Source organism: Lepidochelys kempii, chromosome 2 (genome assembly GCF_965140285.1).
Source record: "Lepidochelys kempii isolate rLepKem1 chromosome 2, rLepKem1.hap1, whole genome shotgun sequence".
In the NCBI taxonomy this organism is placed as follows: Eukaryota; Metazoa; Chordata; order Testudines; family Cheloniidae; genus Lepidochelys; species Lepidochelys kempii.
Window position 1 is genome coordinate 111357969 of NC_136381.1, and position 14918 is coordinate 111372886.

General features: G+C 40.4%; 1 protein-coding gene across 4 annotated transcripts in view; it reads left to right on the forward strand.

Annotated features, from left to right (window-relative positions):
* Positions 1 to 14918, forward strand: part of JARID2 (jumonji and AT-rich interaction domain containing 2) — a 307495-nt gene that overhangs the window by 236706 nt on the left and 55871 nt on the right. For all 4 annotated transcript variants that reach the window (XM_073331951.2, XM_073331952.2, XM_073331950.2 and 1 more), the window contains one exon: positions 3546 to 3722. In XM_073331951.2, the coding sequence (XP_073188052.1) occupies positions 3546 to 3722 (177 nt within the window). The remainder of the gene's footprint in view (positions 1 to 3545; positions 3723 to 14918) is intronic.

Consider the following 14918-nt stretch of genomic DNA (forward strand, 5'->3'; position numbering starts at 1 on the left):
TTCTACTGTATCATTGGAAACTGCTAGTCTAATTTCCCTGGGCTTGAAATATACTCTCCAACCAGACCCAGCTGTCAGAGGAATGTGGTTTAACCCTTGTTGTTCACAGTTTGCAACAGAAAATAATTTAAAAAGTATTCCAACTAGAGATGGCATGTTTATGGAATGAATGGGGCCAAGAAAGATGGCTATAGCTATGCTCTCAACTGGGTTAACCCTTCCCTCCCTTTTAGAGCAAATTCATACTCTACTGTAATGGGCTTTGAGCTGAAGTGGGGTATTATTGCTGTTATGTTATCAACACTGCTAGGTGCTGTCCTTGCATATAGTTAGACTAAATTTCTTCCCCGAAGAAGAGTTTGCCTGTTCTGCAGTCAAAGGGAGAAAACGCACAGTAAATGTGGGACTGATCCATAACCTATGGCTCCAGATCCAAAATTGCTAAAAGCTTGAGGTGCGTGTGGATATGGGTATTCATATTCAGCCACCCGTGCGGGGTTGTTTTTTTTTTTAAATATGCATTATTCATTTATTTTTGTTGGTATCAGTTAATTTTTTTTTTTTTAAATTTAAAAGCTGTCTTTGCTAATTGACTTTCTTTAAGTATTCTCCTTCTGAAATTTTACAGGCTTCATAGCTTGGTGTGTTTTGAGCATGAAATTGAATCAATGAAGGCAACAGCTATCAAATTTTTGAAAACTGGCATCTTAGAATGTACAGTAACTTTGTTTTCCTGCCAGGTTTTGTGTAGCATTGACATAGTGATGGCATCAAGCTAGTGGTCCTAGAAACTGATTCATAGAGTGAGTTACCACAACATGCAGAGCCAATAATTTTTGGATCCACATTGCAGACTGGTGTGAAGGGAAGAGAAAGGGAAATGTCTCTTTCATTCAGAACTATCCTAGGGTTATTGCTTTCTTGAGACAGTTACTGCAGAAGAGTTGGGCCAGTCCAAAAGGAATTGTTTATTTCCCTCCCAGCACCTCTTATCTTCTTCAGATGATTGCTTATGGTGTGACAGAAAGTTCCTGTCTTGCAGAAAAATGCCCTATTCATTTTTTGTTAGCTGCTTCAATTTTCATGCCTTCCAACACATCTGGAATCCTGTTTTTGCTGATCCTCATTCTGTAGAAATGTGATGGTTAGCGTGTGCAATAGACCAGTTGTGTGTGTGTGTAACATATTATAATCTCTTTGCAGAGAAAAGCACCATCCTGTGCTGGGTGTTGCTGGTCCTACCTACCCCATGCTGATGGTCCAGTAAGTGGTATCAGGAGACACACTGGCTGCCACCAGGCAGGGCTTTGGCTCTTGCTTCTAATGGCATCCTCAGATGTAAGGAAGAGATGGCATCATCTGTGCTGTCTCCAGTCTAGCAGATATCTATGAGCAAATCACCATGCCCACCAGAATAGATGGGGAGCCGCATGTATATAGTGATGAAGTGGAGAGGAGATGTTTGGGTGGGAGGTGAGGAGACAGGTGTATAGGGGGAGTGAGGGCAAGCTGAAGTGAGCAGCTGAACCCACATAACTGCTTCCGTCTGTATGGTCCTATGTAGCAGCCTTTGACCTCAGGCTCTTCCCCTGGCTACAGGTCTTGATCCACTGCCAAGAGGATACCCTAGCTGTGCCTCACCCTCTCACCCCCTTTTTCTCATGTTAGGGGTAAGGGTGCTGGGGAGGGAGAGAGGTAGCTGCTTGGTGCCCTCCCACAGCAGATCCAAGGGTTGCTAAATAAGTTGAGGACAGAGACTGCTACGTGTGTTCAAAGCCCCGGTGTCTTCAGTGCGGTCAGTCCTAGCATCTTGACAGCCACGCTCACTTGCTCCACCTTTCCCCCACATGAGCAGCTACTCCCTGCCTCTCAGCCTCTCGTCTGTTTTGGGGAGAGGGGTGATTCTTCTTTGGCTTCTGCCAGAAATGTTTGTGGCGGATACAGGTGGCAGGCCCCCTACAGCTCCTCTTAGGGCTACTGGTGCTGGTGGTAGCAGGTGTTTCTTGCTGCTGTTCCAACCCTGATGATGACATAGTTAGGTGAGGCCCAGCAGGGGAAATAGGGTTTCTTCCTAGAAAACAAGTTGTCTTCATGACCGCAGAGCAGCCAAACCTCAAAATATATTTTTACTTCTGAGAGACCAAGGTTGTAGTGCTAATCACTGTGATCCTCAGCATGAGGTTGATGTTTCCAGCCACTCTTTCCAAGGCGTGTCAGATACTTTGTATAGGATCATTATCCCCTTCCAGTATAATTTGTGTAGTGAGAAACACTTTCCTGATGTCCAGTTGAACCAGGAATCATTAAACCCAAGGATTAACTTGAATGAACTGTAGGTCTTTATAACAATGCATCATTTAGATAGTACAGAAACTGTACGTGGCATCTTACAGCAAGTCACAACAAATGAACAACAAGGCACCAAAAATATTAAACAGCATAATAGCGGCTCCAAAGCGTTTACAGTCAAAAGGGTTTGCAAAGGGGCTCTGACCAAATGGTGAACTACTTTTTGCAGCTCTGCAGAACTTCCCACTCTTATTTAGCAGTAGGACAATAGTGCATTAATGAGCTCCATTTCCATGGAGATTTCTTCTTTTTGGAACACCAATAAACCTTTGTGTGCATAACTGCATTGAATAGTCTTTGGGCATCTGTCCCTGCTGGGGACTCTCTCATCTCAAGGTCACACCTCTAACATGTGAGATGGGAGGTTGTTCTTTAGGTGTCAGTAGTATTTAGTAGCTAGTTTATAATACAAAGAGGGAGACAATCCTGTATCCTTGAGTAGTGCAGGAAAACCCATGCACTCACATTACAGATAGAAAGGAAATGCTGTGACAGGGTATTCATTTAAAATCTAATCTTGGCTTGTTATTCACTGCACTTTTTATTTCTCATATGTCTCTAACTGAATGGCACATTTAAAAATATTTGTCCTTTTGTGTGCAAGTCAAATGAGATGGCACATCTTATGACATAAAGGAGATCTGGGAGGGAGCATAGCCAGAGAACTGGGCAATGGGCAGAGAATCAGGACATCTTGATTCTATTCCACCCTCTACCATTGACTTGCTGGGTGAACTTAGGCCAGTTACTTGGACCTCTTTGTGCCTTGTTTCTTTTCTATCTGTAGAATGGAGACAATAAACCATCAGTGCAAAGTGCTTTGAGATCTATAGCTGGAAAACACTATAAATACTAAGTAGTATTACTTTAAAGTGTTCCTGGGCTATAGATTAGTTTATCCATACTGTCTTTGGCCCCAGTTCAGCAAAGCATTTAAGCACATGCTTTCAGGAAGATTTATTTATTTATTTTTATTTTTATTTTTATTTTTTGGTGGTTTAAGTTAATAATGGAGTCTGGAAGTGTGGCCTTTGTATACATCCCTTTTGTAATAGCATTACCAAAACTGAAGGCATGCATTAGTCTGACCGCCTCTCTTTCCGCTATGTTTAACACTAAATTAGGTTGTGAATAATGCTGGTAGCTCAGAGGAATAATGGAATGACATTAATGAGCCTTTTCTTCATAATGATCAGGTTCTCCAGCCCTGCCCAGCAACATGGTTTATTTTGGAAGCTCTCAGGACGAGGAGGAGGATGAAGAAGAGGACGAGGAGACAGAGGATACAAAGGCAGCCACAAACAATGCTTCATCTTCATGCCAGTCAACCCCCAGGAAAGGAAAAACACATAAGCACGTTCCAAATGGGCATGGTAGGTCCTAAATCATTCTGTCTGTCTTCCTGCAGCGTACAGTTGAGAAGAGAAGGTGGGGGTTGTGGGGGACGCTGCCTTGTAAAGAATTCTAAGAACTGAATTATACTCTCAGCCCTGCAGTGACTTCACATCTGGGAGAAAACTGATACTGTCCATACCATGAAAATGGTTCGCATCTTCCCTTTTATCCAGCTTCTGTCTAGAGGCTGCAATTCTGTCTGTCTGTGGGAGAAATACAAATGAGCAGCCAGGGAGCTGGTTAGAGCTACATGGTGAAAACAGTTTTGCTAATCCCTGATGCTGTTATTTGGCATTTCCTCGGTGCCTTTACTTAGATATTTAGTCTGGAATAATTTAATGTTGTTGAAATTAAATATAAAAACCAAAATCAATAAATGCTACCAAAATATAGCCAAGAGATAGCATTTTAATTTCGGATGTGAGCATTTGCTAGCACATTTGCCGCTGAGTTTCTAAGCTGCAGTGTTAGCCTTGTCAGTAACATAGGACTTCACCTCTACACACTTTATTTTTTTTTGCATGTCATCAGAGTTGCATTAGTTGCAACCTAATTTCTTCATATGGTTGTCAGTCATATCCAGATAAACTAATCAGCGTGTGTCACCACAACATGTACTCAACACCTACTAACCTCAGGACTAAGCCTACTAGCCAGGGTGAAAAGAATCTGAGGTGTCATGTCTCACTACTACTAAAGCCCACATGGTCCAATTGACATCAGCATCACCCGATATTAAAGGCTGTTCACCACAATAAACAAAATTCTGTATTCCCCATTCCCTTCCACAATATCTCTTCGCTATGAAGAGTTGGTCTGCAACGTCTGCCGGATCCTTTCCCCTCCTCTCTGCAGAAGGGCACAGACTCCTTGTCATAGCCGGCTTTCCAGGGAAGATAGAAGTGGCCATTGCTGGGTTCTTTGCTCTTTCTTCCTTCCGAGGAAAACACTAGGAGATCCAGCCTTCCCCCAATTCCTGCCGCCTCATTCCCATTTTACACAAGAGTTTTCTTTATGAGGAACAGTTTGTAGGATCAAAGGTATTATTGCCCCTTTTTGACCCAAGCAGATAGTCAAAGTTCAGGGGATTGGGGATGTTCCAGTTGGAAGTAGAAATTGATGCAATCTGATTGATTTATAAGGAATGTACAGAATTCTGCTTCTCCAAAAGCAGGAGGAATCAAGAACAAAAGGAACAATTTTGTAGCTTGCCACCCAAGCCTCTTTAGCTCGCATCAGACCCAAAAATCTTCTTTCTAGCTGTTTTCCAGGGTCACACGATGCTTACAGGCTGATTCTTGGTTTTCTTGCTTTTTGCCTTTCTGTCTGTCTGTCTCTCCTCCTGTGTGTTCTCAGTTTCTGCGTTTTCTGCCTTCCTTCATGCATACATCCACCCACTTGGTCACAAAACCAGAGGAAACTCTCCTCTCCTCTCTTGTTTCTGCCTGCTGCCCCGCACTAGTTTCTGGGTATACTCTATTAGGCCTTTTTTTAGGTGTGGCACTTTGTTTCTTACCCTTCACTTAAAATGGTTATAAGTTTATTTCTCTGTTTTGGGGCCAGTTGCACAGAAATAGAAGGAAAGAGGATACCTGGCAATACTACAATTCACAAGTTTTTAGCAACAATTTTAGTGTTGTAAAAGGCCTGAACCTTTGATTGTAGGATCCAAACTTTATATCTTCCATCAAAGTCTAGTATTAACAAGTACAGAATCGTGCATAGCGCAAATGAGACTCTCAGCTCTGTAAGATGCAGGGCTTTAAATGCATGGTGCATATGTTGTGCCAAAAGGGTTCCTGTATGTTAGCACATTTTCTTTGAGAATGCCCTGAAGTGCAGCCACTTTGAAATTAGCTTGAAACCAGACACACCTGAACCCTCAGTTGGGGGTAAAGTGTTAATTATTTTCACCCTTAATAATGACTTGATACTCTTCATCACTAATCAGAGTCAGTATAAGTGAGGCTTATGCATTAATAGTTATGCTGAAGACCTTTGTATAGTACATGAGGGATTATGTGAAATGTTTGTCAAAGGTGATGAAACATAATCTTCCCCCAGAAGGTACTTTGTGTATTAAAAGCTACCTTGTTTGAGAGTACCTTAAGTTTTCAGTGTCTGTCATATTTGTTGCTGGTTTGTGTATGTCTGTTTCAAATGAGACCACAGGCAAAAGCAGACGGGAATGGCTGCCCCAATTGAGGTTAATCTGGCGCGAGAGTCAATTTTTAATGGATTTAAGTCTTTTGTTTTTACAGTACTATGTGTAGACAAACACTATGGGCCTCAAAAATGTTAAACATTTGCTATGACATAAAGCAGAAAAGGTTCAAAGATTGATTAGTGTCATTAGATAGTGTCAGATAATTGCTTCCTAATAAATACAGGAGGCACATTAAATTTCCAGGATGACATGATCATTTACCCTATGATTGTACTGGCCTGTAGCAGTTATATGATGTGTTGCTGGAGTACTCGGTTCTTACAAACTATTTGTACATGTTTTTGTAAGCTGTGGAGTCTTTTGTTCAGTGGTGTTGCCTAAGTAGAAAATACACACACATTAAAAACTTTTAAACATGTGAATTAGCTTCTCTCCTCCTACCCTGCTGCAGTATTACATATATTGTTATATTCCCACTTGCTTGGTTTTTCCAGCACACTCTGAATTTCTAGCTATGATATAGAGTAGGAAAATGTATAGGGAGACAAGTGTTCTACCCCCCCCCCCCACACCCCTCCCAAAAAAACCCCCAAACAAACAAAAAAGCAAAAACAAAACAAAAAAAAACCCTTCATGCTAGAGCGGAGAGAGAAATATGCAGTAGTGTGATGGGCATTGTCCCTGATGCAATATCAAAGTGCAGGCAGCAATAATTTTGTGGTTAAACTGTTTTCTGAGAGATTGGTGCAGTTGCCACAAGGGAAAATGGTAGAGCTGTGCTTTTAAATATTGGTACCACTTTACTGCTACATTGCAACTGGTTAGGGGAGAGTCTAGCAGATGTTAAAATGAGTTTTCAGCAGCCCCTGTTAAAGACTTGGATGATGATAGTGGAGTTTTTTTCAGGCTTTTTGTCTTGGTCAGACGTTAATATTTGGTTGAAGGGAGTTGATATCTTCTGTCCTTTGAACAGTTTTAGATGTATTTTGTGGAGTAATTTGTCACCATACACACCAGATTTAGTTTGTCTACTAAAGAACTGTTAGTATTGTTTATGGGAACTTCAAATACTTTTGCTTTTTAAATTATTTTCGAATGTGGAGCAAGCAAGACGAGCCAGACAAGAGAGCAGATTGGTCAAAATGAGCATAGCAGCATTTCCTCTAAAGGAGCGAATTTGTAGTTGCTTGTGAACAGTAACATAGAATAAAAGTGATAATTCTTGTAAATAGCATGTTCATGGACTATAGCACAAACAAGTGTTACGTGTAATTTGTGAAATTTCTACCAAATTGAACAACAAAAATACCCATGACTTTCCCCTCTCCATTGTGTGGATCTTTGTGGGGAGAAGATGTTTTGAGTAAGCCCTAAAGCTAAATGTGGCATTGAGCTCCCAGTCAGAGTGATTTTAATTGCTTTAGGATTCATACGAAGGTTAAAATGGTGAAAGCTAGAAACTAATCAGTTGAATCACTTGGTTTCCACTCTGCAGCTGACTTCAAAGACTATCTTACCAGCTAAGAGACTGTATGAATCTTTACTGAGAATAAAAAAATCTTTGCTGTTATAGTATTTTAAAATGGTTAAAATAGATGTATGGAATGTGCATCAATGGTCTCTCTATTCTTTTAAAATCATGTGGTTGCCTTTTAACTTCAAGCTTCCTGATACATATTATAGAATTTTGTGGTGAATTTCAGCATTAATTTATGGAAAACAGAAGAGTCTCTGTGTTGCAGTGGTTAGAACAGAAGTTTTGGAGACTGGATTTTAATCTCAGCTGAACCATTCACTCATTTTGACCTTGAGCACATACCTCCGTAATTGCCAATGTCTAGATGTGCAGTGTGTTTAAAATGTCTGCAAACTTCCCAAAATGGGAGAATCACAACAATTATCTTGTAGCAGACTAAGAAGCTTAAAGTGATGATTGGCTAATTTCTTCAAATGTGAAGATTTCAGGATTCCGTATTTCTGACATCAACTAAAAAAATTGTCAAAACCAGAGAATTGTGAATGTGGAGCTACCTTACCTGAGACGGTCACTTTTGCTCTCAATATGCTTTAGTCGTCCAAACTTGACTTTTCTCCATTAAAAACTGTTTCCTTGGCCAGTGTAAACTGGGCCTAACTGTATCTGAAATAGTTATAAGCCATGTTCTGAAATGTATCTAGAACATGATTTGTAAAACTTTTACTATAGGGCTTTTGCCTTTGTTGGGCAGAGGAGAAAAAAACCATTCTTGGAAGGGCCACATTTAAAAACCTTTCTGGAAAATACGTTTTTACTCTTAACGTAGATTGGGCCTTCAGATAAAGCAAGGAGACAGTACTGCAAAGACTATGTTGGATTTTAGTGCATCCTGCTTCTTTTTTTAAAAAAAAAAAAAAAAAAAAAAGGAAAGAAAAACACTTCAGTTCTCAATTTGCAATGGGTAATTTAGCAAAATGATTCTCAGTACATATATAGTCTTGTAGTAACAAATTCCCTATAAGAGATCAGGGGGTGCTTAATACTCTTCATTTCAATGAATCACTCAGTGTATTGTTCATGTGAGCTATGCCATAAGTAGCATCTCTTATGAATGTCAGTGTTTTTGAATGTTTGCATGGGAGTGAATCCTGAATGTGTGGTTGAATGCAAATTTTATGCTACTCAGTTTTGTTTGCATTGAATTTGATATTTCGGGGTATATGCATGAGCTACAACTTCTATCACATCCAACTGGATTTGTCTTGGCAAGGAAAAAAAAAACACAGAAGCATATCTGTTGTCCCCCGCTACAGTATAGAACAAGAATATTTTAGAGGCACGGTGCTAGCCTAGAAAGTGAGTTGCCAATTATTTGTGAGATTTGCAGCCTTTTGTTGAAATATCATAGAACCACTAATTGTTGCAATAAACATTTTTGCACATGTAATTTTTCTGCAAAAATATTTGTAACATGAAAATTACCAGTTCTGCAGTTATTTGCATATCTAAATATGCAAATTAGACAACCCATTTTGGGACTCTTGAGGCTTTTCAGTAGCTGAGATACATGACCTGAAGAAAAGAATAGGGGAGCCTGAAACTGAAAAAGAACGGACTTGAAATCTGAGTGAAAGACTTGTTACCTCAAATGGGGTAGTGTTATATGGACTAACTGCTCAGTGAGAGACTCTTTTGACGTGTGTTGGTCATGATAGATAGGTGAGTTGAATAGTGAGATAGGTGCTAGAATAGGATAAAACTCTGCATTTTAGCTTGAAGATTTGAAAAACAAAAATATTTTACATCGATAACATTCCTCCCTCTCCCCCACCTCATACTTGTTTACACATAGTTTTGAACTACATAATTGGCTGCAAGAAACTTCCAGCATAATCCACTACAGCTGCCTTTTAACCTGTAGAATGCAGCAAGAAATCTTACCATGGAGTTGTGCACCTACAATTTAGATAAAGTTGAACTAGGGTTGAGGTACATGTACAACAATGCCATCCTATTTTATTCAGTTTAGTACCCGATGATGTAATACCCCCTCAAACCGAGATAGAAGAATTTGTGGGGTCAGAAAATGAGTTTGTGAGAAATGCTCAGTACAACTTTGAACATATATGGCACCTAAAGAGAACTGGTGAAAAAAATTTAAAATATTCAGATTTGGGTGAATATCCCACATCTCTAGTTCATGCGGGAGGGAAAAACCTTTTACAATTGTTTGGGTCCTTTAAGGCTGTTTGGGAGCCAAATGAATGTTTTCAGACACACTGACTTAAAAATAAATTGCTGCAAGAGAAAGAGATGTCTTTGTATAATAATGCAGAGTTAATACGAGGCAGTCAATTGATATTTATTAGCATTATGTTTGGGGAGAGTATGTAACGACATGAGATGTGCATCTGAATATCTAGCTCAAGTTCAGGAAATTGCTGAGGTTCCCTTTTCCTCTCCAAAATAAAACTTCTCCTTTTTACCCCTCTTCCCCTCCTGATTTTATACATATTATTATTATTTATTAAATACAATTTTATTAATGTGTAGATTAATTTTATTAACGCAGCACAGGCTTTGCTGTAGCTTGCCTTATCGTCAAAATACCAGTGCATAGGAAAATCTGCCACATGTAGGTTTCCCACCAATCATCCCAATACATTCATACAGTATCTCAAGTGTAAAAATAGGGTAGGATAAGCCCAAGGAGTGTTTGTGAGGGAAAGCTCTATACGCAGAGCCAGCTGCAGCATGAACCTAACTAGTTAGTGTTTTAAATATTTATAAGACTGAGTTTAGCTATCATCATATACAGTACAAAACAGTTCTTGGACTGGTGGTTGGATATGGCTTAGCAAACTTGGGTATGTGTTAGTTTTTAAGGACTTTTCTTACAAAAAGTGTTGCAAAAAATGCAGTAAATTTTTAAAATTCAATAAGGGGCAATTTCTTCCTCTAATGTAATTTATCTCTAGTACTGAGAAGAACTGAGGCCTTGTCTGTAATGGGGTTTTGAGCCACCATTGTCTTGGTGCCAGTCAAACCCCAAGTGTGGACACAGTTTACACCAGTGCAGGGCAATTTGTAGTGGGGCAGGTTATCCTGGTTTCAAACACAACAGCCAAAAGTCATCATTATCTGAACTTTTCTGTGACTACCTATGCTCAGAATACCAACATGAGAGCTAAACCAGGGGAAGCTGTGCTGGTACAAATCATGCTTCACCTGTGAAAATCATGTCTACCCTAAGGGTCTTCACCGCTGCCGCTATAAAGGTTTTTAATATTGCTTGGGGGTAGTTCTCTCTCGTACTTGCCTTTTAACTAAAGTCTCTTTTAGGAGTACAGACCTGCTTGCTTATAGTAGTATAATAATTAAAGACTCCAAAAGGTTTTTCCTTTAATTGTGTTTTTTAGAAAATAACTTAAAGACTGAAACCTTTTTCTTCTGTCCTTTCAGTCGGGAGTACACTTAGTAAGAAAACTGCTATAAGAAAAGCAGAAATTTGGCTAGCATGAAGATGAGAGTATTTCTGGAAAGACAGACACTGTCACTGTAATGAATAAATATGTATATTCAGTTTTGTTTAGATAAGCTATAAAGGTGTGAAATTCCAACTTTCTCAAAACAGCCAGCCAGCTACCAGGAATTAGTAGCTGGTTTGTTTTAAATCAGAATTAGTCTCAGTAGTATTTCAGTTTTCTTTTTCTTAGGCAAGTGCATGTTGCTTTCTTCTAGTCAAAGACACTTTGGCGATATGATTTTTCCCTTTCTTAATTATTTTTCTCATCTGGTGATACTTTTATAATTTCATAGAAATGACCTTTTGTCAGCACTCCAGGCCTGAGTCTAATTTCATTTGTGCTGATTTAAACTGGTGTAACTGCATTAACTTGAATGGATTTACTTCTCACTTTCACTTGGATGAGATCAGAATGAGGATTTTTATGATTATTATAAATGCTTGATTTTCTGTAGCGTTAAAACCTAATTTAACTTTGAGAAGTTTGTATACAAATATGTATATTTACTTGTACTCATTATTAGAGTAGTGTTTTATATATGGGCACAATACTAGTTCTAAGTGTTGTTCAAAGATATGAATAGTGATCTTTAAAGAGGCTGATACCAATTATTGTTTTAATTAGGGACGGTATGACGAACTGCGTTGCATCCAGTTTTCTCTTTTTTTCTATTATGGTTTCAGGGTTTAAGCTTTTTCTGTGAGAATGAATATATTTTTCCTCTCTCCTACTTCTCCCTCTCCTGCTTTCAAGAATCTTACAAATTAAGACAAAAGATAATTACTCAGAAGGATAAAACTGGCAAGGTTCCCATGACACTTAAAATTAATGATCTGTTGAGTACAAAATATACTTTCTCTTGTTCACACTTTATATGTGTGTGTGTGTATATAAAAGCGCACAATTTGATTTTTTGGCTATGTTTTTTGTTTAGTAATTTGCAGATATAAAATGGCAACAGGATACAGAAAATTTATCCTTTGACTTACGGTTCTGTCTGTGCAGAACCATTTATACAGTAAACCCAGTTTGTTCCCACTGAGTAAAAATGCACTTACATCCAGCGAGGAAATACATTTTTAACAAAGTTAAAAATTCATCATTTGTATGTAGTGCATCTTATTAAAAAACCCCAGTATTTTTGCAAAATTCTCTTCAGTTAATTATATGTTTTTATAGTGCCTTCCATCTGATCTTAGAGCTCTTTACAAGTAAGAATAAATTTATCCTCCTAACACCTCCTAAGAGATAAGGATGTATTTTCACCCCTATTTAACAAATTGGGACATTGAGACACAGAGTCTGGGGGACTCGCCCAAAATCACACAGGAAGTTCAAGGCAGGAAGTTCTTGGCTCTGTCGAAGTCCGTGACAAAACTTGCAGTGAGTTCAGTGGCAGCAGGATTTTCATCTCAGATCTTGTGCGTCTCAGTCTGATGCTGCTAATCCTGAGATCATCCTTTCTATATTTTTTGGCATAACAGTAGCTTCCACTTGCTCTGTGCCTCAGGAAATGGGAGGTGCAGGGGATGTAAGAATGAAGTTACCTAGCTGACTTCAAACTTTTACATTCATCTTCTTAAATGTTACCACCACAACCCAATTGGTAAATAATCCAAATAACCACTTCATTCGTGACATATTGAACATGTGCTGGGGGCAGGGGGAGAGCAGTCAGTATTGAGGCAGTCTAGATCTAGAAGCACATCATTCTGTCCACTAAGGGTGTGTTTTTGTTGTTTCTTTAAAGTAATAGAAAACATGAGTAGGTGGGTCTGAAATCTCCGTCCTGGATCTAATGGAAAGCATGGCAAGCGTGCATCATGTTTACTGAGGAGAAAATGCTGGTAGTGCAGCTTTCATTTGAGGAGAAGCATTTCATTTAATTCACACAGGCAACTGTTTCAAACAGATAACACTAGTAGCTAGGGGTGTGCGCCCAGAATCTCTTATCAAATATGTTCAAAATAGTGTCTTTGTGTTAAAGCAATTAATTTTCTCATCTCATTAGTACCTTTTCTTTCTTAATCAAGGAAACTTTTTTTATTTGCAGCATGTTTGCTCTAAGAAAACACCTTAAAGGGAAATTGTTGAGTCAGTTTGGCTCAATAGACTTTTTTGTTGTTTGGTTACTAGAATATTCTCCAAAGGAACACTTCCATAATTTTTAAAAATTCCACTAAAAACACCATTCTCCTGTAGTGTTTGTAATCCCAACAGTGTAACTCCAGAAAACTAATTAGAAACTGACTATAAATAGGGTGACCATATTTCTCTGTGCTGAATACCGGACACCTGGTAAAATTACTCGTATACAAGCGAGTTCAACGGCAATCAATCAGAACTATGCAGTGCAGATGTTCAAATTAACATCAAGTTGACTGAGCCCCTGTTAAAAAAGAAATACTGCACAGTTGGATTGTTTTTATTTACCTTATCTTTAAGGCTATAGGGGTCACACAGGGACTGGTGACACACCCCTCCCCCCCCCGCGCACACACACACCCCACATGCAGTGGGAGAGGTGACACACACCCATACTCCTCTGTCAAAGGGGTGTGTGTGTCCGACTGACCCTCCCCTTTCTGCCTGGTGCTCTCTGACCTCCATACCTGGCTGGGCCCCCAGGACGGACCTGTCTCTCCTGGTATCTGGTGTCGCGTTTTCCTGAAGCAACATGTGTGGGGGCACACAGGGTTATATGCCCCCCTTCCCAGATTTCTGCCAGGGCTCACACCAGAATGTGGCCAGCAGCCCCCCCGCCACCCCCGGAAGCTTGTCACTTCCTGCCCACACAGTTTTGAAAGGCAGCTAATACCTCCAGGCTGCTGCTGGCCACTGACATAACCCAGTCGCAGTGCAGGGAGGAAGGGGTTAAACCCTAAGAATTAGGGTTGCCAGCCCTCCAGGATTGCCCTGAAGTCTCCAGGAATTAAAGATTAATCTTTAATTAAAGATCATGTCATGTGATGAAACCTCCAGGAATACATCCAACCAAAATTGGCAATCCTACTAAGAATGCATTGTTCAGCAGGGCCCAGGGAGCCTGACTGCAGGGGCTTCAGTAAACCCAGCCACAGAATTGATGCAGCAGGGAGGGTGTCTAGGGGACTGAGCAGTCCCACGCTCCATGGGGGCAGGACGCAGGGTGGATGTGTGTGTGAAGAGGGTGCTAAGCCCCTGCCCCAGGAGCTGCTGTGGAGCCTGCAGGTTCAGTGCATGAACAGGCTGGAAATCACTATCGCTCCCCCAGCCCTCTCCCTGGCACTCCAGAGCTTAGCTGATGGGCAGAGAGGCTTCCCTGTGCCAGCGCTTTGTGGGGCTTTGGCACATGCGGGGCTTGGCTCCTCCTAGCCAGCGCCCCAGGCTGGAGGGTCTTGGGCTTTCCCAAGTGCTGGCCGTGAATGGGATAGGGGGTGGGGCCTTGGTGGCTGAGAGCCAGCAAGCAGTGGGGGCTGCACTGATGGACCAGCAGGGGGAGCGGCCAGCTCTATGCGCTGCATGATTACCCTGCCACCAGCCTTGCACATCCACCCCCTTGGTCAGTCACTGGACTTACCGCTGGTGGGCAGGGTTCCGGCCAGCAGCAGGACCCATCAGTACTGATGTGGGGGAGGGGCAGAAAATACAGGACAATTTGCCCATTTTTAAGAAAAAGTTAGGACACCTGCAGGAGGGCTTAAATATGGGACTGTCCCTTTAAAAGCCTAATTATAAACAAATGTGAAATTTGCTGGTCTGTGTTTGTTCAGACAATGAAAACAGGAACATACCTGGTGACTGTTAATTTAAATGTTAAATTCTGTCTGTTTTTGATAATTTAAGGTCCTGGCTATTTTCAGGAAATCTGTTTTTATAGGTACACAGAATATAACCTGGCAGTCCCTCTAGTTTTCTATTTGTCTTTATTTTGATTTGTATATAACGAGGCACCTACTAAACATCTAATGCTGACAATAGCTTAAGTTTTCTTTTACATCTTTTTAAATGAAGAAGCTGGTTT